General features: G+C 34.1%; 1 protein-coding gene across 2 annotated transcripts in view; it reads left to right on the plus strand.

Moving 5' to 3' along the window:
- The window catches only part of SUSD1 (sushi domain containing 1), a 292,834-nt gene that overhangs the window by 26,619 nt on the left and 241,241 nt on the right, over window positions 1-24,974 (plus strand). For both annotated transcript variants that reach the window (XM_074280878.1, XM_074280879.1), the window contains exons 2-3: window positions 21,330-21,443; window positions 22,670-22,825. In XM_074280878.1, coding sequence (XP_074136979.1) covers window positions 21,330-21,443; window positions 22,670-22,825 — 270 coding nt within the window. The remainder of the gene's footprint in view (window positions 1-21,329; window positions 21,444-22,669; window positions 22,826-24,974) is intronic.

Below are 24,974 nucleotides of genomic sequence, written 5' to 3' on the forward strand. Positions count from 1 at the left end.
TTACAAAAATCAAAGGAGTTAATTGTCCCAGTTTTTAGGAAAATAAAAAACAATGTTAGCATAAATAAATGGAGGGGGGTGGAATCTAGCTTCCAAGCCCCAAGATATCTTGCAAAGTATAAGTAATCAAAATTTAAATTCTTTTGGACAGAGTGCCCAAATGTAAATATATGAATCTCCACATGGACAGAAGGAGAAGAGGAAGAAAACAGGTGTGGGGGGGGAGGAGGAAGGAGAGGAGAAAAAGGAGATGCAAACAGCATCATTATCCAACTGGAACTAACCAGATGCACCATTGAGGGTCAGCTGCTCCTCCTCACAGATTGTTGTTAATCTAGTCTTGGTGGAATCAATACAATGTCATTTTCATAGACTAGTTTCTGTAATATCCCTTCCTCTGGTAAGAAATCCTTCAGGAAAACTTTCCATGGTGCTTTTGGGAAGAATTAGTCTTTCTGAATTATGTCTCTCTTAATATTGATATCCAATTGCTAATAAAGCAATCCCTTTGATCATATTATTCATAGAATTGTATCCAATCTCTTCAATGAAGGTTATCTCTAAAATTTGTTTGAAGGTTTCATTTTCATGCTGAGTCAAAGTTTTTTTTTTTTTTTCTTTTGTAACTCATACACCTTTCCTCCAATTATATGATTGTATAGGTATGGTCTATTCTGAGAAAAATCTGTGAAAAATTACCTATTTTTCTTTTCTTTACTTTCTTCTGCAGTGTGAGTGGAAGTAGCTTCTTTCCATTGGCTGCATAGCTGGAGTAGGTTTGGTCTTTAAAACTATGCTTCCCTTTTCCATATCATCCAGAAAGGATAAAGGTCATGTTCACCCACAGCAAGGGCACTATGAACTGACTTGATGAGGGAAGAGGAGCTACTTTCCTTTTCCCTCTTTTTTACACGGTGGCTCTGAGAAATGGTCTTGGTGTTTTGTTTTGGTCTTTTTCATTTATCCTTTTTCAGGTCCAGGTTCAGGCAGTAGAATTTTACCAGATTCAGAACTGAACCATGGAGACCTTGGATTCTAGGCTGGATATTTTGCAGCCAGACAAGGAAGGAAACTCTGAAAAACCAGAGTACAGGGGGCTTAAAAAAAAAAAAAGCCCAAAGTGGGTTTTGGACTTGGAACTTGGTAGGATTCTGCTATGTAAGAAGTGTGCTAAATTGTGACTCTTAACTCCTCTTTCCCCCTTAGAGATTATGCATAGTATGTGCATAATAGTATGCATAGGGTGTGGGGGAATTATGCCTTTGAATTTTTTTCTTTCTATAACTTTGAAATGAAATTTCTTTCTAAAAACTAATCTGACTGTTATGTGATTAAGCGGAACTTAAGTGCAAGGGACTCTTAAAATTTATAGAAACAACCAGTGGGATAAATAACCAGTAGGGGATAAATGAAATGTAACATGTCTAGCTGTTAGGTAATGGGGCTAGGCTAAGACTAACATCACTTAACTGGCAACTTCTGTCCGTTATTATTAGTTTTACCTTTTGGAACCAAGCAGAACAAATCTAATCCCTCTTCTACATGGCAGTCCTTCAAATATTTGAAGATAGCTATCATATCCTCTTTAAATCTTTACTTCCCTTTTTTTCTCATGCTCATTTGTTTAATCAGTCCTTATATAGCATAAATTCAAGATCAGTCAACATACTAGCTCCTTACCTTATCACTGTCTTTTAGCAGAAAGCCTAAGAATGCATACAGTACTACTAATGTTATTTGACCAGGACATTACATTGAGGACTCATCACTTTCCTAGTTCTGGGCACTGTGCCTGTCCATGCAGTCATCTTTTTGACTGTCAAATCACACTGTTTACTCATAATAAGCTTGTAGTATTCTAATGCCCTCAAGTCACTTAGTTATCTAGCCAGACTTCTTGTAGTTAACATTGTGAAGTTAATTTTTTGAATTCATACAAGTCTTTATATTTAACTCTATTAAAATTTATCTTCTTAGATTTGGCCCAACATAGTAGTCAATTGAGCTCTTTTTGACTCCTAATTTTATCATCCAGTTTATTAAATGAATCCTTTTAGCCTTGAGTAATCTGTAAGCTTACAAAAGTTTATCTTTATCTTTCATTGGGAAAAAAAGTAGCACACAATCCAAGCCAGATCCTGTAGCACTCCATAAGAATAACCTCCTTTTAAGATGACTTCAAAATACAGTTCAACCAGTTCCAAATTTGTCTATTTGCCCCCGCCTCTCCATCTGTACCTAAGAATAATTTAATGAGACAATTTGCCAAATACGTTGCTAAAATCTAAGTAAAGTATATATAGAACATTTTCCTAATCTTCCCTTGCAATGCTGTTAAAAAAGCAAATAAATCAGGTTAATCTGGAATAATGTTTTCTCATCAAAATTTTGTTTTGATAAATGATTTTCTTTGAAATAATTCTGACTCTTTGAGATCACCTTTTACTTTTCTGTTAACTAAACATTCCTTTAATAATATGTTTTAGAATTTTCCCCAGGGAATAAAGTGGTAGCCAAACTCATAGTTTGCAGACTTCAATCTCATCCTTGTTTTGAAAATCAAGACCATAGTTACCATTCTTTAAATCTACAGTAGCTCTCTCCTCTCCCTCATCTTTCAAAGAATTATTGCAGTGATTGAAAAACTAAAACTACCAGATTGTAGTTTGTTACCAAATAATAAATTGGTTTCTTGAATTTATCAACAACTGCTAGGTAAACTTTATCTATTTATTTGCTTTGGGCAATAAACTCCTTATTAGCCATTTTGCTCTGCTTATTCTAGTCCAAAGATTCTAGATTTAGAGCTAAGAGGGATCTTAGAGATCTTCTAGTTTAATTCCTCATTCTATAGATGAAGAGGAAACCTTGAGAAGTTAAGTGACTTTCCTAAAATCATTGAGGTAATAAGGGCAGAACTGGGATTCATACTCCAAATCCACTGTTCATTTTTTTATACCATTTGTGTTGGTAGAGAAAACAAGCAAAGTTAGTCACATAATTTTATTATGTCTCTTTTATCCATTATCAAAATTCTACCTCTTCCAAGTGACTATCTACTTCCTACTTTGATCTTCCCTTTTCTGCCAGCATAACTTAAAAAAAATCCATATGTTGTCTTTAAATTCCTTAGTAGGCTAGGCTTCTTCTGAATATTGGTAACCCTGACCTTGCTTTTATCTTAGTTACATGTTGGTAAATTCCCTGAATATCCACATTAATCTCTTTAGACAAATGGCCCCTTTCCTCTTCATCAGAACTCTTTTTTCTTTGTGTCTTCAGGATTTCATTATAGAACTTCTACTTCCTTCTAGATTGGTTTTTAAACTGTGTCCAAAATTTTCTATCCTCATATTCTAAGATGTGTTCATTTCCCCTAGTTTTCCACTTCTTTTTCTATAACCAGTTCTCCTTTGAGAGTCAATTCCAGAATAAAATTATTTCTTTTTCCATTCTATGACATTTTGAAAAATAAAATTAATCATTAATAAAAATAGCTAGCATTTATATAGTGCTCTAAGATTTGTAAAACACTTTGTATACTATTTCATTTGATCAAGTCAAGAAATTGTAACTTCTCTGCTTTTGTCAGATTGAAGTCAATCATCACTACTATATGTAGTATTCCTCTATGATGCAAAATTGACCTTGATGACAGCACCCATACATTCTTATTCCTTAAGTTTCTTCTTCAGAGAATCTTTGAAAAGAGGTTCAAGTCTGTTCTTTTTAGCTTCACTTATTCAGTGATCATTCTTTCCTCCTTTCTTTTCTGTGTCATAGTTCATTCTTCAACTTTCTGCTGCAGGTAAGGATCACCATCTGCCTTTTCAGATCTCTTTTCTTTGTTCTTTTCACAGTGAACTTTATTTGGTTTTGAAAAAGAATGCTTCATCCCATTTGATAACGGTTCATGAGAAACAGAAAAAAAAAACAAACAAACCCCAGAAATAACAGAAAGAGACAGGATCTCACTTCCAGAAAGGATGGAGAACAGGAAAAATTCTGCTTTCACATTTGAGCCACAGCCTATTAGCTGCTATTCATTCTCAAAGGGCAGATCAATTCTCTTCCAAAAAGGGAAGATAAGGGCTAAAAGGATATTTCTTCATTCTTTAAACAGGTGTCAAACTCATGATCAGCTGTGGAATTGGGAAATATTTAACAAAATAAATAAAAACACAATAAAATATAGATAATATTATTATCAACATGGTAACCTGCAGAAATCCTTATGTAGGGATTAGTGGTCCCATTGTTCTAGATGATAAGAATAGTAGATACCTTTAAATGGAGGTTTCTTTTTTTAAATTTTATAATTATAATTTTTTTGACAGTACATATGCATGAGTAATTTTTTATAACATTATCCCTTGTATTCATTTTTCCAGATTTTCCCCTCCCTCCCTCAATTCCCTCCCCTAGATGACAGGCAATCCCATACATATTAAATGTGTTACAGTATAACCTAGATACAATATATGTGTGTAAATCCTATTTTCTAATTGCACGTTAAATATTATATTCCATAGGTATAAGTAACCTGGGTAGATAGACAGTAGTGCTAACAATTTACATTCACTTCCCAGTGTTCCTTCTCTGGGCATAGTTGTTTCTGTTCATCATTGATCAGCTGGAAGTGAGTTGGATCTTCTTTATGTTGAAGATTTCCACTTCCATCAGAATATATCTTCATACAGCATTGTTGTTGAAGTGTACAGTGATCTTCTGGTTCTGCTCTAAATGGAGGTTTCAACTAAAGTGAGTATTGTGTAGACATGCAGGGTTTCATAAGGCCTTAGAAAGCTCTGAAACTATAAATCCTATTCAAATTTCTTGGGATTCCTTTAACTCTTGAGTTGTAGGTTGAAGAGCTGTTTCTTGACATTTTTTTCGGTACTTCAAATGAAATTCTGAAGATATTCTTGTGATATCAATCTTTCTTTGAGTTCTGTCTAGGAATATAACATTTCTGTGTGTTGTGGTAATCATTTTGATCAGTTATATGTCATCTGAAAAGAACTAGAGTCACTCTTTTGTTGGATGTAGCCAATTTGTTGGTGGTGCTGTGTCTTGTGGTTTTTGTAACCATTGGTTGTTCTAATACTGATTGGGAACTTCTTAAGAAGTTTTGCTAACAAAAGTTTTTACTGGGTAGCATATTTTTTCTTAGATCTTGGATAAATGTCTTTAATTTTTCATTTTCTTCCTAATGTTTTACCAGCTGGTTCTTTGAAAAATCCCAAGGAATGATGTTCATACTATGTGAGCAATGTTATATTATTTAGATAAATTTCTGTGGTATAACAAAAGGCTCCAGATAATGACTTAATATCTACATATTGTTTAAATGATTCTAGGTGATTTCATCACACAGAAGGTGACTTTCCTTTTCTATGTGTGTATTTTGGATTTTTGGGCTTCATGTTAATAACAGGTTTACCCCCATGATCTGTGATTTCATTGGTGTGAGAATATGATCTAGTACAATGAATCACAATTATAATTCATAACCTTCTAGAGAAGAGGTTCTTAATTTGTGTGTGTGTGGTTGTATGTGTGTGTGTGTGTGTGTGTGTGTGTATGTGAGTGTTTGGACTCCTTTCACAATGTGGTAAGGCTTAGGGAACCCCTTCTCAGAATAATGTTTTTGAAAGCATAAAATTAAATGTTGGGACAGCTCAGTGGTACAGTAGATAGAGCACTGACTCTGGAGTCAGGAAGACCCGATTCAGATGAGACCTCAGATACTTGACACTAGTTGTGCGATTCTGGGCAAGTCATTTAATTTTGATTGCCTTGATCCTCCCCCTCCCCCAATAAAAATTACAAAGCAATCTAATTATATTGAAATAAAGTTAATAAATATGAAATGAGTTCAGAGACCCTAAACTAAAAACTTCTGTTTGAGAGATTAATTGTGTTTCTGTATGGTTAAATGATTTGCTCATGATCACACAGCTAATATGTGCAGAAGCAGTATTTGAATTCAGGTCTTCTTGACCCTTCATCCACCATTCTGTGCCTCAAATCACATCTTACAAAATACAGTTATTTCCAAATGTTGGATTAGGTGCCATCATAGTATACTCTAGAACTGTCCATTTCTATCTATGAGAATTCTGACATATACTTGTGTGTGTGACAAAAAGTTCAAAAAGTATTCAAGATCTCTTTGTGGGCAAAGTTCAGAAACAATTTTTTTTAAACTTGTTATTCTTTGGAAGAATTATGGTAATTCCCAAACATTCCAGTGAGGTCCATGATGAAAATCACTAATGTGAATGTTTATGGAATAAGAGGGAAACTTGGATCTTTTTATAAAGGGAATATGAGAAGAATAATCATTCCTGCTTTACATTTTGGAAAAAAAAGAAACACAAAAAGATGGAACAATTGTTCCAAGTTTATACAGTGAATCCCTAACAAAGCTGGATATGGTATAGTGCCCAATTTAATAGACTTTGACTAAAATATTTTCCTCCTTTGAATTTGAGACCAGACTTCTTTGTGGTTAGTTCTCTTCTAATGACCCAATATTGATAAATTAAGAAGGATCTATTGAGTGCCAATCATGTGTTTAACATTGCTGTGGAAATATAGGGGAGGTAGAAGAAATTGACCCTGCTTACAATTTAAAAACCATATAATGCTAGTATTTCAGATAAGAAAAGGATGTTAGAATTTGTTTAGTTCAATTTTTTGCTTGATTGATCTCTTCTATAGCATCTCTGACAAATGATTACCAAACTGCTGCTTGAATATACATGGTGCATGGCATTTGATAAATGTTTATTGATTGATTGATCATATACAGAAATAGGAATTGATTCTTTCAAGAGCTAGCCTGTTTCATTTATGAACAGCATCTGACTTCCTAAAGCTTTTTTCCTCACTTTTAATTTTTCTCTGGTGTTTATCACAGTGCCTGATAGATAGTAGGCACTTAATAAAAATTTATTGATTAGTTGATTCCACACTGGGGCAAGTAGAATGAGTTTAATCTATCTTCCACATGTAAAGATGAGTCTTTCTGACCCCAGGCTTGGTATTCTATCTGCGGTACCATCTAGCTATCCCTACAATACAACCTTAGTCTGTACTAAGAGAAGTAAAGTATAATGAATAGGGTGATAGTCCTGCTGAACTCTGAAGCTAGTCAATAAACATTTAAATGCCTACTATATATCAGTTACTGTGCTAAGCAGTAGAGGTAAAAAGAAAGAAAAAAAAACCTGTTCCTACCCTTAGAAGCTCACAATCGAATGAAAAGGCATCTGTTTAGTTCAGGAAGTACACTAATAAATTGAACTGTATTCATCAGAGGTGGATAACAAAAATGGAAAATCTGAAGGAAATCTGAAGCCATGACTCATCTTTCTGACCTCAGACACTAGTTGTGTGAACCTGGGCACACCTCACTTGCTTAGTTCCTTATTGGAGAAGGAAATGACAAACTATTCCAGTATCCTTACCAAGAAAACCCCAAAATGGCGTAATGAAGAGTTAGACATGACTGAATATAATTGTATGATAACAATAATCACAAAAAGTTGTGTTAACTAATTATTTCACCATGCTTTTGTGTGTTGTTTTATACCTTCCAAAACCTTAAGATATTTAAAAAAATAAATTGTCTATGTGACTGTTTCTTACTTATGTGGTTGATTGGGAATCCCCATTCAGATCTTAATCATATGATTATAGGGATAATCCATATGCAATAGAAATAGAAAATGAAAACAAAATAAATAACACAATATTATATATTTAAGTAGTTTGTTGTATGTGGTTCAGAAGATCAAGTAAGGGTCTAGAAAGTCTTTATGAATAATATGAACTTAGCTGAGTCTAGAAAAATGGGGGAGGGACTTAAAAAGCTGATCTAACTTATAATACCCCAATTATATTTCATATTATAGACTTGTAGAATATTAGAACTAAAATAGCCCTAGTTGATAATCCAGTTTGACAACCCTGATTTTATAAGACTAAATAAGAGAGTTAAAGTGATATTCCCAGTATCACATAGCTAACTTTTCCTTATGTGGTTGTTCTTAACCGATTTAATTAGCCTAAGTGGTATTGTTTTGGTCAGGAAATATTAGTATTACTAAGTATAGTACAAATAATAAAATTACATTAGCTGATAGAAGTAGACCAAAAATAGAAGTCTGACCTTCAAGCCTTTCCCATATTTCTTTTCTGTCATTACAGCATCTGATTTATTAATTTTTTTCTCACTTGGCTTTATACTTCACAATAGTAGCAAACAGAGATATAGATGTCCTTGCTTTCTAAATATATTCAACTAAAATAGGGCAAGATTTAATCATTTATAAATAGTTTTAGAAAACAGCTATTTGATTTTGTTTCTTTTTAAAATAATACTGTTCTTTTGTTTTTATATTACATTCATTTGCAAATATATCCTTCTCTTTGCCAATTTTTTTAAAGGGCAAAATGACAGTTCAGCAAAGTATTTGATTTGGTTTCAAAGATATATTAAATAGACTCTTTAGAGGATGCCAAATGAATTAACTAGAGAAGGCAAAGAAATAGCACTATTGAGTTCGATAAGATTCCTTATTTTTAGTAATAATAATAATAATAACAGAGTTGTGTTTTGGACAATACTGTTTTGAGTGCATTTATTTTCAATTGTTCAGTTGTTTTGTTGTTCAGTTATGTCTGATTGTGATTCTATTTGAGTTTTCTTGGGAGGACAAAGATATTGATATGTTTTCTTCTTTAGCTCATTTTACAAATAAGAAAAGTAAAGTAAATTGGCCAAGATTGTGCACAACAAAAAATCTGATTTGAACTCATGAAAATGAACCTTCTTGATTTCAGGCCTAACATTCTATCCATTTATACTACCTACTTGTCTCTGAAGAATATTACAGGCATATTACTCATAAAAAAGTCATTAAGAGGATTTTTTGTTGTTGCGATTCGGGAACCACCTGCCAGTGGCTGCTGTAGGTCTAACTCAGACCTGTAGAATGGATCTCTTCATGTGAGAGGATGATGATGATACAAGGAGACAGAGAGGCAGTTGCGTTCTCTGACCTCTCTCCTCTTCCATCTTGCCTCCAATTTATTTCATTCCCAATCCACAAAGAACATCTGCATTAGTAAAGGCTGCTTTGGAACTCCTTTATGTGTTATGATTCACTGTTGTGGAGGCTCTCAGAGAACTGACCTGCCCCTTTACTTAGGCATGGTCCTTAATATGTAGTAATTAGTGATTGATATAATTAGTTTCCCATCATTAGAAAATTATGAGAATAATTCATATATGTATTGAATGTATCCTTGATGAAAATATGATAAACAAGCAAGAATATTGTTTTTGAAAATGATATTCTATAATAGACTATGTCTTTAGAGTCACAATTGACTGTAAGAAGTAGAGAATTGTTGGCTATTAAAAAAAAATAACACTTTTGATTTGACCAAAATATGTTTTCCAGGGCTATTTGTCCAAAAATATGTTTCCTGAGTGCATGATGATTGTGCTTCTTTGCCAGATGCAGCAACAGAGATACTTTGATCTATTGATTATTAATACTGAGTCATATAATTGCCAAAAAAAAGTTTTCTACTGTTATAGAGATCATCTTGTGAAAAATTGAAATGGAAGAGGGGTATTTTTATGTCAAGGCTCCAAACATAGCAGGACCCCCTAAAATAAGAACTATACATGCTCAAGAGTACAGCTTAATCATTCACATAGTTTACCAAATGGATGAATAATTTTTTATTTTTTATTTAAGCTTATTGGATAGACTCTGTCTCTTGGTATTTGTCTAGATGTATTTCTGTCTCTGGGTCTTGGTTTCTCTCTCTTGCTCTTTCTCTCAGTGTGTGTGTGTGTGTGTGTGTGTGTGTGTGTGTGTTTCTCTTTCTCTCAGATAGTTTTGAGGGACACTGAGCTGGAGTTGAATTGCATTTGGGAAACTGTGCTTTCAGTGATCCCAAGCTTCTTTCTGAAACAAAAATCCATCTTTTTAATATTGCTATTCCTCCAATGTTTCTATATATCTATAAAACATGGAATACTACAAAGAATAATCATTATAAGTTATCCAAAGAATAGTGAAGAGGTGCTGATGGTTATACCTTATTACCAACAAAAAATAGTGTTAGTGAAAATATCCATATGGCTGAGATCACAGATCCATTAAAGGATTTAAATATCATTAGGCATTCCTCAGGTACAAGGCATTGTCTAAGCACCATGTTACAAAAATGAAACAAGAGCTAATACTTTTATTGTTGTTAAGTCGAATTAGTCACGTAAAATGAAATGTCATGTCATTTGGGATTTCCTTGGCAAAGATACTGGGGTGATTTGCCATTTCCTTCTCCAGTTCATTTTACAGATGAGGAAATTGAGGCAAATCAGATCAGTGACTTGCTTAGGATTACATAGCTAATAAGCCTGAAGACAAATTTGAATGACTATGCTATCTACCTGCCCTTGTTAATATTTTAATGAGCATAAATCTTTATAGAGAGCTATAGAGAGATCTGATGAGTATATAACAATAGTGAGTAAATAGTGAGCAAATGCTCACTATTACCAGGTTCTGTACCAAGTACTAGACATAGCAAGTCAGGCAGTCCCTGCCCCCAAGAGGCTTTCCATTCTTGGGGCAAGACAACACATAGAGGAACAAAATAGGTGAGAGAGGCGATATCTATATAAGAGCATGGTGAGGAGACAATAGGGAAGTGACATGGAGGGTCTTAAAAAGATCAATAAAAAACATCTATCAGAGTATACACACACACATATCACACACATAATTTAGAGAAAAACTATAATATAATTTTAAAATATTGTAATATTTTTAGATAAACATTAAAAGAGATAATCTGTGCAGTTACATACCTATTTAGATAGTATATAGAATTTGTGAAAGCCTTTTCATATTTCAAAAATACTTTTTTCTTAAATTTCTTGAGAAGAGTCATTTTCATAATTACATCCTTCATCCTATTGTAAAAATCCATATAATGTACAGATATCACATGTATATTATAAACAAACCCATAGTACTTTGTCTTTTTTAAGTTTGATAGATATCAATCAAACTTGGAATTCTGCAGACATTACAGATTTGAGTACTCTGAGAAATGTGCTCCAATCCCAAGGCCCCTCTATTATAGTTTTGTTAGGGCTGACACATTCCCCATTATCACTGAAGTGTAGTGTGACTTTGTATTTAACTTTGTTTAATATGGGCCGGAGGCCTTGATAAAGGCCTTGGCAGCCATTGTTAGACTGTGTTCTGGGTTTCTGGGAAATGTTTTGTTAACTGTCTGTGCACAAGCAATGTGTCACATCTTAGCCCATGGGGCAGGACTCTGTGACCTAACAACCTGGCATGCATGACCTGATATGGGTGGAGAAGGTTGGAGGAAGATTGCCTAGGAATGGTCCATTAGAGAGATGGCATAGCCTAATGGACAGAGAATCAGCTTTGGAGTCAGGGGGAGCTGCCATCGTCCTGCTCTATCATCCAATTCTGGATTTTAGGATATTCTGGTTCTGTGATATGCTGGATATGTAGCCCTGGTCAATTCTTAGTGATACTTTTTAAACTATTAGACATTTGAGATGTTTGTCCACATTGGTGGACTTTCTTAAATCAATGAAATCCTAAGTCTATTTTAAAAAGAAGGGAAAAGGTTGATACTTGATGTGATTGGGAGAGAGTCTCCCGATAATAAGTTGATGTGTCAATAGAGAAAGGGCCAGAGGCAAATAAATATGTGTGATATCATCCAATTTCAGCACACTAGACAATTGAGGGTAGGCTAGGCCAATAGAAGAACAGAGGCAAAAACAGAGGGGGAAAGGATGAATCCCTACTTAGTATGTTTTAGCCTCAAGGAATAATCCACTGAAATGTGAGCTGCTTTGTGGCCAGTTGCCTTGAACTGGTCACAATTGAGGTCTCTGACTCAGGTTCATTAGTGTTGCTAATGAGCTGTATAGGATGTGTAATTGTAAGGCCGGGTGGGGTTCTATAGTGAAATCTTGGACCAAGGCCACTCTCTTCCCTCCCACTCCCAGCCTGAGTCATTGCTTGGCATTAGGGTGTCTGGCCCTGCTGCAGAAACTGTGAAATGAGTGGATAAAGGTACTGAGAAGCTACGCAGAGGTGTTAATTAACTAGCCCAAGTGAATAGGAGAGTGAAAGCTTTGAAAAAAGCTTAAACACACAATGCCCATATTTTAAAATACTAAGAATGTGAGAACTTACCATGATAGAAGTTATTTTTATTGTATATGTTAGGGAATTTTTCTCCTTATTATTATTTTGTAATGAGAGGATTTTGGAGAGTCACTTCTCTAAAACTGGGGACTAGCATGTGAGGAGGGAGACAAAACAGAAACAGAACAGGGGAGGGGGGAAGGGGAAGAGACAGAGAGAGAGAGAGAGAGACAGAGAGAGAGAGAGAGAGACAGAGAGAGAGAGAGAGAGAGAGACACAGAGACAGAAACAGAGACAGACAGATACAGAGACAGTCAGAGAGACAGACAGAACACCTGGAGCTGTATATAGAACTGTATAGCTGATGGTATTATTTGAATCTGTTTTAGATTCATAGTAAGTCATCTCTGAACTTTATGAGTTTAATCCAGCCTCAGATACTTGCTATCTGTGTGACCCCAAACAAGTCACTTAACCCTGTTGATCCTAGTTTCCAAACCAATCTGTTTCTGTCTCTTTGAATACACAAATCCATACTTGTTTGCAACTTATAGCACCTCATAAGACAATTGGCTTTTAAGAAAAGGCAATGTGCTGTGATAGGTTTGTTTGTTTGTTTTTTTTTTTTTTTTTTTTTTGGATTGTGTAGAAGAATTGTATTTGAACCTTGACTCTGACAAGTGATAGCTGTGTAATTTAAGGCAAGTCAGTCAGCCTTGTGGGTCTCAGCTTCTTCATAAATAAAATAAGGGGACTAGGCTGGATGATCTCTCAGGTCCCTTTCAGCTATAAATCTGTGATCCTGAGACCTAAGTTTTAAGCCAGTAAGGGGTTGGGGGTGGGGTGGGAGAAAGTAATAGGTCTAACTCTATAAATGTATCAGTGATAACAAGGATTCTTTCTACTTTTGATGTAAAAAAAGAGAATCTCTTGTTATTGATTTTCTTAACTATCTGTGGGTTGGCTTCTATGAGGCTTCTACTCAATAATCCCAGCCAAGGAAGGAGACCCATTTTTTCTCCCATCTCTCTCCTCCATCCCTTCCCACTCCAACTTGGGGTCTAGTTGGTTTTATATATATATATATATATATATATATATATATATATATATATTTAATTGGGGCAGCAGGTGGTGCAGTGGATAGAGCTCCAGCCTTGAAGTCAGGAGGACCTGACTAGCTGTGTGACCCTGGGCAAGTCACTTAACCCCAGCCTCAGGAAAAAAAATCATCCTAGGTGCCACTTCCTTCAGGAAAATTTCTTGATCCAATGCTCTTTCTCCTCTTGTTAGCAGTACTCTGTGTTAGTATAAGTGTATTAGAAATACACTTAACACTGAAATTCAGCTATCAAAGAAATTTTATAAAAGAAGAAGCTTAAGGAATCATGTTATTATTTCTGGCTAGAGGTGGGTTCCTCTCCTTTTTGAGAAGAGGGAGCCTTGAGCACAGAAGCTAGAAAAGCTTTATATTTGTTACTTGGTGCCGTGCCCTCCCTTCAGAAAATTGATTGGTCTGTTCTCTTCCAGGTTACAATCTTTCTGATATGCCCACTATATGTTTCTTCTTAAATATGAATAAGCATGTGCTTCCTTTCTTATCATATATCCCATGTTTAAAAATGGTGGAAAACTCCTATGGGGTATGTTGTTTAATATGCAACTAGCTATTAAGCAAGCACATTAGAGATTTGGTCAAGTCCGGTCATTGGCCCCCACCAATTTGAGCTGGATCAGCTATTGTTGTAAACTTGTGGTTTTTTCAAAACTATAAGTCTCTTTCTGATGGACTAAGTCCACCTATGCCTGAAGCTCCCCAATTCCTTGTTTGCTCAAGGTTTCTGAGAGATTGAATGTAATTGTTCTGTGGAAACTTAAACTTTGTTAATTTTTCACATTCTCAAAACCCATTGGTCTATGGTACTTTAATATCTTACTTTACTTTGAAGTTTGCAACATTCTGTGGAGACCTAACTTTTCAGTATTTCTCACATTTGTTTACTTTTTATATATATTGTAGTTAATTCACTCAAAGTGTCATTCCCTTAGAAGGTAAGATCCTTGAAACAAGAAACTATTTATTTGTGTGTGTGTGTCCCCAGTACCTTGCTCTATCACTAACACTACACACACACCTCCCTGGCATATCTTCCCTTCAAAGAGAGCCCCATTTTTGTTGCAAATAAGTATAATCTAGCAAAACAAATTTTGGTCTCATTTGAAAACATAGGTTTCATTTCACACATACAGTCCTGTAAGAGGTGAGATTATTAGTGTTCTGGAGTTGTGACTGCTGATTGCATTGATCAATATTCTTTTTTTTTAATGAATTTAAAAAATATTAAAGCGTTTTATTTTCAAAACATATGCATGGATAATTCTTCAACATTGATCCTTGGCAAAATCTTGTGTTCTAATTTTCTCTCTCTTTTCCCACTTCCTCCCCTAGATGGCAAATAGTTCAATATATATTAAACATAGTAGAAATATATGTTAAGTCTAATATATGCATATATATTTATACAATCATCTTGCTGTACTAGAAAAACAAATCAAACTGGAAAAAAATGAGAAAGAAAAGAAAATAACAACAAAAATTGAAAATGCTATGTTGTGAACCATACTCAGTTCCCACAATCCTCTCTCTGGGTTGGGTCTCTTCATCACAAGATCATTGGAACTGGTCTGAATCATCTCATTGTTGAAGAGAGCCTTGTCTATCAGAATTGATCATCATATAATCTTGTTGCCATGTACAATGATCTCCTGGTTTTCTTCATTTCTTTAGCATCAGTTCATGTAAGTCTCTCCAGGCCTCTCTGAAATCATCCTGCTGAGAGAGGTTTGGAAAGACTTACATCAACTGATGCTGAGTGAAATGAATAGAACCAGAAGATCGCTGTACACTTCAATGTTGTATGAAAATGTATTCTGATGGAAGTGGATATCTTCAACATAAAGAAGATCCAACTCACTTCCAGTTGATCAATGATGGACAGAAACAACTACACCCAGAGAAGGAACACTGGGAAGTGAATGTAAATTGTTAGCACTACTGTCTATCTACCCAGGTTACTTATACCTATGGAATATAATATTTAACATGCAACAAGAAAATAGGATTTACACACATATATTGTATCTAATTTATACTGTAACACATGTAAAATGTATGGGATTGCCTGTCATATAGGGGAGGAAGTAGAGGGAGGGAGGGGATAATTTGGAAAAATGATTACAAGGGATAATGTTATAAAAAAATTACTCATGCATATGTACTGTCAAAAATTTATAATTATAAAATAAAAAAAGAAATCATCCTGCTGATCATTTCTTACAGAACAATAATATTCCATAATATTCATATACCATAACTTATTCAGTCATTCTCCAACTAATGGACATCCACTCAGTTTCCAATTTCTTGCCACTACAAAAAGGGCTGCCACAAACATTTTTGCACATGTGGGTCCCTTTCCTTCCTTTAAGATCTCTTTGGGATATAAATCCAGTAGAATCACTGCTGGATCAAAGGGTATGCACAGTTTGATAACTCTTTGAGCATAATTCCAAATTGCTCTGCAGAATGGTTGGATCAGATCACAGTTCCACCAATAATATATTAGTGTCTCAGTTTTCCCAAATCCCCTCCAACATTTGTCATTATCTATTCTTGTCACCTTAGCCAATCTGAGAGGTATGTAATGGTGTCTCAGACTTGTCTTAATTTGTATTTTTCTGATCAATAATGATATGGAACACTTTTTCATATGACTAGAAATGGTTTCAATTTCTTTACCTGAAAATTGTCTGTCCATATTCTTTGACCATTTATCAATTGGAGAATGGCTTGAATTCTTATAAGTTTGAATCAGTTCTTTATATATTTTAGAAATAAGGCCTTATCAGAACCCTTAAATGTAAAAATGTTTTCCCAGTTTATTGCTTCCCTTCTAATCTTGTCTGGATTAATTTTGCTTGTACAAAACTTTTTAACTTAATATAATCAAAATTATCTATCTTGTGATCAATAAATCTCTTTTTTGTGATCAATATCTTCTTTGGTCCCAAATTCTTTCCTCCTCTACAGATATGAGAGGTGAAGTATGCTGTGTTCTTCTGATTTGCTTATGTTTAGATCATGAACCCATTTCAATCTTATCTTGGTGTACAATGTTAAATGTGGGTCCATGCCTAGTTTCTGCCATACTAGTTTCCAAATCTCCCAAAAGTTTTTGTCAAATAGTGAGTTCTTATGCCAAAAGCTAAGGTCTTTGGGTTTGTCAAACACTAGATTACTATAGTCAACTATTTTGTCCTGTGAACCTAACCTATTCCACTGATTGACTGCTCTATTTTTTAGCCATTATAAAATGTTTTTGATGACTGCTGCTTTATTATATAGTTTTAGATCTGGCACAGCTAGGCCACCTTCATATGCATTTTTTTCATTAATTTCCTTGAAATTCTTGACCTTTTGTTCTTCTAGATGAACTTTGTTATAATAACTATTTTTCTAGATCTATAAATAATTTCTTGGGAGTTTGATTGGTATAGCACTAAATAAGTAGATTAAGTAGTATTATCATTTTTATTATATTTGCTCAGCTACTCAAGAGCACTTGATATTTTTCTAGTTGTTTAGATCTGACTTTATTTGTGTAGAAAGTGTTTTGTAGTTGTGTTCATGTAATTCCTGGCTTTGCCTTGGCAGGTAGACTTCCAAATATTTTATATTATCTACAGTTATTTTAAATGGAATTTCTCTTTGTATCTCTTGCTGGTGCCATTTGTTGGTAATATATAAACAGGCTGATGATTTCTGTGGATTTATTTTGTATCCTGTAACTTTGCTAAAGTTGTGGATTGTTTCTAGTAGTTTTTTAGTTGATTCTCTAGGGTTCTCTAAGTATATCATCATATTGTCTATAAAGAATAATTTGGTTTCCTCCTTACCTACTCTAATTCCTTTAATTTCTTTTTTTCTTCTCTTATTGCCAAAGCTAACATTTCTAATACAACATTGAATAGTAATGGTGATAGTGGACAACCTTGTTTCATCCCTGAATTAACCAATATCCTTAAGTATTTCAGAATAGTTTTTCTTTGCAGTGTTGGGATCTTTGGTTGGGAGAGTGTGTGTGTGTGTGTGTGTGTGTGTGTGTGTATGTGTGTGTGTGTGTGTATCTATAAATAATTCTCTTGGCATGGCTCATTTCACTCTGCATCAATTCATACATATCTTCTTAGGTTGCTTGGAATCTATGCCTTTCATTTCTTATGGCAAATAATATTCTATCATATTCATATAGCATACTTTTCTATTCCCTGTTTGATAGATTCCCACTTAGCTTCAGTTCTTTGCTACAACAAAAAGTGCTGCTATAAATATTTTTATACATAAGTGGTCTTTCCCTTCTTTGATTTCTTTGAGGTAAAAATACTAATTATGATATGGTATGGTTATATTAGAAACAATTTCAAAGTCTGTGATGTTTATTGAAAGTGAGAGAGATTAATGGATGCAGCCTTTCATTCTCACAAAAAAACTCTTGAGAAAGAGTGCATTGTTACAGAAGCAAAGAGGAAGTTTGTAGATTCATCCCCTCCCCTTCCCCTTTTAATTTTTAATTGGCTGGAGGAGCAGTTCCTGGTAGGCTTTGGGAATGCCCTCTTACCCACCCCATTGTATCTAGATCTGTGTTACTGCTCCCACTCTGGATGGAGAAGATATGCTTGAACCTCAAAGCAAGTGCAATGTAGTAAAACCTTCTCCTTGTTATTAGTCTTGGCCTTAGGTTTAAGCCTGTTTCTGGCTTAGACCTTTTATTAGAACTTTGTAGCCATGTCAATTAATCTTTCTCAAACTTATTAGTCAGTGTTACTTATATTACCTTGAAGTCTGCAACATTCTGTGGAAACTTAGCTTTTCAGTATTTCTCATTGTCTGCTCAAGGTTCCTGAGGAATTGAATTTTAACTTTTCTGTGGAAACTTAACCCTATTTTGTCTTCCACAGTTAGAGGATATATTTATTCTGTTTCATGACTTTTTGAATATAGTTACAAATTGCTTTCACTTCATAGATCAACAAGTAACACATTGATTTGTCTCCCCATATTCTCCAATAATTGTGATTTTGGGGGGGTCATTTAAAAAAATTTGATAGTTGTGAAGTGGAACCTCAGAATTACTGAATGTGTATTTCTCTTATTACTAGTGATTTGGAACATTTTTATGTGGTTATTGAGGCTTACAACTCTTCTTTGTGAACTACTGATCCATGTTCTTTAAACATTTATGAATTGGGGAATGCCTTGTGTTCACACACACACACACACACACATATATATGTTTATATACATACATATATACACATACATATAAACACATATATAAATTTCAATTTGTTCTAGATCTTGGATATCAGACTTTTATCAGAGAAATTTGTTGCAAATATTTTCTCCAGTTAATTTTCCCCCTTCTATTTTTAACTGCATTGCATTTTTTGTACAAAAACTTTCAATTTTATATAATCAAAATTGTTCATTTTATATCCTGTCCATTTTATATATATATATATATCCTCTCTATCTTTTGTTTGGTCAAGAATTCTTCCCTTCTCTATAATTGTGAAAGCTATCTCTTTCTACTCCCATCTAATTTGCTGATTATGAGATAGTTTTTTTTTTTCCAATTTTCCCAATAGTTTTTTTCTTTTTTAATAGTGAATCTTTATTCTAGTAGTTTGTGGTTTTGGGCTTATGGAATGTTATGCTTCTTTAGGTGCTTTTGTGTTCTATACAGTAACTATTCTCCTTTTTTTAAAAAAAATTTTCCCAGTACTAAACAGTTTTGATGGTTGCTACTTTGTGTTACAGAGATTTCGTACTGCTAGAACTTTTTCCATTTTTTCATAATTTCTTTTAAAATTCTTGATCTTATTACTTTAAATGAATTTTATTGTATTATTATTATACATTTATTATTTTTATAGAACTATGTCTTTTTCTATTAATTCTTTAGTAGTTTGAGTGTCACTAAATCTGTAATTATTGACATATATATATGCATGTGTATACATATATCTCTGTATATATATATATATGTATATACATAAGTATCAATTTCTGATTATTACCAATAAACCCTATAGAATTAGAAAATAAAGTTACATTTAAAAATATTTTTGAAAATGTTAACTATCTTATAGTTTATTGACTAAAACACAAAAGAATTAAGTGAACAGAGTTAAATATTAGATCTGATTTCATGGAAGTTTTGGATGAAGAAATTCTCTCTACCAAGGCAAACTAGCTCTTTATAGTTTGTCATCTTAAAGCTTTACCTAGAGTACCGGGAGTTATGTGATCTGTTCAGGTTCATGTAGGCAGTTTTGGAGGTGGAATTTCAGTTCAGATCTTTTTGACTTTTAGCTCTTCATATGTGACATCATAGAGCCTCTCCCTCTCTGAAAAATGTTGAAAGTAATGATTATTCCTTCTACCTCATATGATACTTTATTTTTTGGTTTTAACTATTATCTTTTGCCTTTTGGAATATCACTTTTAATGACTTTTCTTCTTTGTAGTAATTGTTGATAAGTCTTGTGTGATTATAGTGGTTCCTTGATACTTGGAGTTCTTCTTCCTTACATTATTATTATTATTATTATTATTTTGTCTTGGAAGCTCTAGATTTGGCAGTGTCATTTCTGGGTATTTTAAGGGTGGGTTTCCTTAGTGCATTCTTTTTGTTTGATTCTAATAGGGTAATTTTCTTTTATATTTTCTAGAAATGTAATGTTCTAATCTTCATATAATTTTGTATTTTCTTGAGCTATTTTCCAGGCCAATTGTCTTGGAGACAGTAAATAGCTTATGTTTCCTTTTATTTTCTTAATCTTTTGACTATGTTATAATTCTTTTTATCTCATAGAGTGGTTGAGTTTTGTTTGTTTTATTCTGTTTTTCAGGGAGTCCATTATTTGGATAAGATTTTCCTATTTTTTATTTTAAACAATTAATAAATTGATTAACTAAACAATCAATAAGTTAATAAATTCTTGGCCATTTTTTCTTTTCAGAATCCTCCTTTCACTTTTAATTTCATATTTAAAAAAATTTTTTGCAACTACTATTTTAGTCTTTGTGGTCAAATCATTATTCTTTCTTTTGAAGCACTTCTATAGTTGTTGTGATGTTCTCATCTAATTCTGGGCTTCTCTCTTGAATTTCTCTTATCCCAAAGTATTTCTTTATTGTATTTGGTGTCTTCTGTTATTGATCTCAAAGAACTTACATTCTAGTTGGAAAAGGGACTTTTCCAACATATATGCAAATAACTGTCATACCAGGCAGAATGCAAGTATGTTACAAGAGAGACATCAAGTGTAGTTTAATTCCTAATGATAATTAGTAGCTTGTCTATGTTTTATATAAAAAATATGGGTGAGAGTTTTTATTAGAAATATATCAATTAGACCTAGAAATGTTTTGAGGCAGTGGTAACTCATATTTACCATAGAAAGAGTAGTCTTCATTGCCCTCACATTGCCTTTGAGGCAGTTTCCCATTTTATATCCTTATGGTTCATTTTCCAGTTTGATTTCTAATACCCAGCCATGGTTTGGCACATGCTTCTTCATGTTATGTTATTTTCCTCTCAGTTACATTTCAAGAACATTGTTAGCCTTTCTTTTCTTTTTTTATAAGACTTTGAATTCTCAAATTTTCACTCTTCTTCCTTTTCTATTCTCCCTTACCTATTTTGAAGATAGTAGACAGTTTGATATAGTTTATACATGTTATCATGTAAAATATAGACATATATGCCTCTTAAGCACCAATCATCAATTTGTTCCCAGTAACTTAGTCCTAAATGTAGAATCCCTTGACAGCAAAAAAATAATGCTTCTCTTTCACTCTTTCTGAATGATACTTTTGTTTACTTATATAAAGTAGCAGGCAGTACTGGAGAAGTCAGTTTTGCTCAGTTATATACAATTTAGTGCTCTAGTTATATACAATTCTTATAGAGAATCACCAGCCAGCTTGTTGGGATGTTTTTCTTTTCCTTAAAGTTATGATATATGATTCAGTTTCAGGTGTCTGTGCCACTTGTCATGTACATGCCACCTGTCAGCAGAGAGATGGAAAGGAAATCTGTATTTGCAATTATGGATTTGTGGGCAATGGGAGAACCCAATGTCATGGTAAGTTCTGAATTCTCTGATGTTGAAGAGTTGAAAAGGAGCAAAATGTTCACATAATCATAGAATAATAGGGATAGATGAAGCCCAAAAGAACCATTAGGTCCATCCTCTTATTTTATACATAAGAAAATTGAGGACTCGGAAGGGCAAGGGACTTATGGTGCTTTCCTAGTCTAGGAGTTGTTGGACAACTAGAAGTGTTGTTTATGTCTGATTGGGTTAGATTCTCTTTATTCTTAGGTTAAGAACTTTTAAAGAATCTTCCTAATGATAAATCTTATATTCTGGGGGATAAGGGAAGATAGCAAGGTGTAGTGAAAGTGGATTTGGCATTTTGACATCCACATGTGGATTTGAATCCTGACTCTTCCACATAAAATCTACATAATCTTGATTTCTCTGTGCTTTGCTCACATGTATAAAGATGAGGGGTGGAAATAGATATTTTCTAAGGTCTCAGCTTCAAATCCTATGGGATAAATCTCCCATTATGTACTCCAGTTTTAGCTTAAAAGAAACTTGAATGCCTTTTCCTCAAAATGATAGGAGGATAGTAAATAGCTAGTTTCTCATCTTGTATAAAGAAGAATGAGCTGAGAAAAGACAGGGTCATTGCATCATGGAATGTCAGCATTGGAAAGAACCTCAGAGGTGAGCTACTTCAAACCTTTTTGGGGCAAGGATGACATCTACAACACATGTTACCAATTTAATGACATTTTATTAATCACCTATTGTGTGTAAGACACTGTTTTAGATGCTGTAGATTGGAGCTTCTTAAACTTTTTGATAATACTCTTGACTCCTTTCTGCCTGAGAAATTTTTACACAATCCCAGGTATATAGTTGTAAAAAACAGGTATACAAATCAAACATTTACTGATAATAAATCATAATTTCACAACTACCACATTCAATAACATGATCCCAAATGGGGTGGTGACCTAGTTTAAGAAACTCTGCTGTAGAAACAAGGTTTAGAAAGATCCAGAACCTACCCTAAAGGAAATTAGTGAAACTAGTAATTTAGATTTGACTACATGAGTGCTAAGCTGTCTTCCATGAGAATCTATGGTCCTGCATTAAGCCCTTTTCCACATGAATTATTTCTCATATAGGCCATGAAATTAAAATGTTAGTAAGCCCATCTTTGTTGTTCTAAATGCAGTGTCATCATATAGAATGTCCTTATAACCCCTTTTTTGTGTACTGGAATGTGTCAACAGATAAAGACGAGTGTCAATTTGGAGCCACTGTGGTCTGTGGGAACAAAACATCGTGCCATAACACCCTGGGAGGCTTTTACTGCGTTTGTCTGGAAGGCTATCGAGCAACAAACAACAACAAGACATTCATTCCCAATGATGGTACTTTTTGTACAGGTATATGAAGAACACCTGGGTAAGGAGTTTAGGGGAGTGAAACTGAAAGAAAACAGAAGCAGATGTTGTTCTTTAGTGCTAAGTTTTTCTCCTCCATCTCCCATTCCTGCAAGCAGGAAGAAATGACTGTAATTTTGTGGGGTGTGTTTAGCACCATCAGGAAGGATTTGGAAATTAACTTGGGGTTTATTAGTATGTCAATGTGGAAGGAGAAGCAGTGATTGTGCAGATCATGTAAGTTCCAGGTGTGTCTGTTCATCTTTGTGCAGATGGTGAATTAGATGGTAAGAAAATTAGTTCAGGAGAGAATGGTAACTGAAAGCTTGAGCATCAGTATACATTTGTCTCAGTGGAAAAGGGAGAGATTAGACTGAGGATTGTGTCTTTTTCGCTATGAGCATCATGGTATATACTTGGGAAGAGGGCTTGAAACTGCTTGCTAGTCAACTCTCTTCTCCTCAACTGCCTTTTCATTTCACTTTGTATGAACAATAATGAAAAACTCAAAGAAGAAATTTCACCTTGTGCAACTGAATTGTATCATGGCTCACTTCTAGGTCTCTGTTATGAAAGAAGATGTACCTTAACATGTTGAGGACAAAAAAAAAAACAAAAAACAAGTTGAGGACATATTTGGTTTTGTTACTGAATTATATAGTATGTGAGAGTTTTGAGAAGCTTCTACTCCTTGGTAATGCCATTGTGAGTGCTGGAACCTTGGGAGGGATACCTTGGAATCATCTTGAGAGGATCTGAGAGGCAACAGTGAAAAAGTTGATGATAAGATAGTTGACTTTGGAGTCAGGAAGGCCTGAGTACTGGCTCTCTGGCTCAGGAAAGCCATTTAACTTCTTAGTGCTTTAGACAAATCTAATTATATAGATTGGATCTATATTCTCTAGGAATAATTTACTATTCCTATATAATATGAAATAATATCTACATTATATGTTTATATAAGATACAGTGTATAATTTTATAATATATAATAAAATTGTATATATTAGATTTCTATAAATCAAAATATAAATTGCAGGAAAAGGTTTGAACCTGCATTGCTAGAGAAAATTGATCACTAGGTTAATGAAACCACAGGTCTAGTCCCTATCCTTTCCTCTCTACTGGGAAAAATGTCTTGGGGTTTGCTGGATCGCCCTTAGGTCTCCACAAAAGGTGGGAGGGAACTGAAGCAAAAATAGATTGTATTGTGTCCTTTTGGTAACTAGTTATTGTGCACTTTGAATATTAGGGACTGTTTTTGAGGGTGGAGAAACATAGTTGGCATTTTGCAGTGAGAAGATGATCTCAAGAGGATGCTACCACACCTAGGTTGGAAAAGAGAAAGTATTTCAACAAGTTCTGTGCTATTATTAGGCCTGGCATACAGTAATCAAAGCTTTTAGACCTTCTAACTTGCCCTAGAATAGTGGGATAAAGGGAATAGAAGCTTAACTGTGAGGCTCCATTGTTCTATTCTGCTTTTACAATGTTTGTTCTGGGTGATCCTGTTTGATAATCCTATAGAATGATCAGTCAGGAGCTCATGTGATATGTTTGTTCCCTTGGGTATTTCTGTATGAATCATTAATAAGGGCCTGTATTTATCCACAGCCTAGATATCTGCAAAATATATCTAAAAAGGAAGCTATTATGTGGTGGAGGAGATTTGTCTATTCAGTCTAAAAATCTGTTTATTCCACAATTGAGCTCAAAAGCCACAGCCCTCAGAAGAGATAACTTTTGATGGGCTTCATAACAAGAGACTAGGACCATTTGGGGTTGGTTCATAGATGGGTGGAACTGATATTTTGGGAGTTTGAATGATGTGTTCCTGGAATCAAGATCAAATTGCTTCCCTTCTCCAGTAGGGGGTAGAGAAAGAAGGGAAGAAGAGAATTTGGAACTCAAAAATTTAAAATATGAGTGCTAATTTTTTCTTTACATTTAACTGGAAAATATTTGATGAAATAAGAAAAATATATTAAAATATTACTTGTTTCTATAGGAAAAAAATGAGTATACTGAAAATTATAAATAGTTAACCTTCCCTCAACAGAACTCAGAGATGTTTATGACCTTAGTAGTCAGTTAACTACTCTGGGCTTTAAGTTTCTTCTTCTATTAAATGTGAGGGGTGGACTAGATTAAA

This window comes from Sminthopsis crassicaudata, chromosome 1 (assembly GCF_048593235.1).
Source record: "Sminthopsis crassicaudata isolate SCR6 chromosome 1, ASM4859323v1, whole genome shotgun sequence".
Classification (NCBI taxonomy): Eukaryota; Metazoa; Chordata; class Mammalia; order Dasyuromorphia; family Dasyuridae; genus Sminthopsis; species Sminthopsis crassicaudata.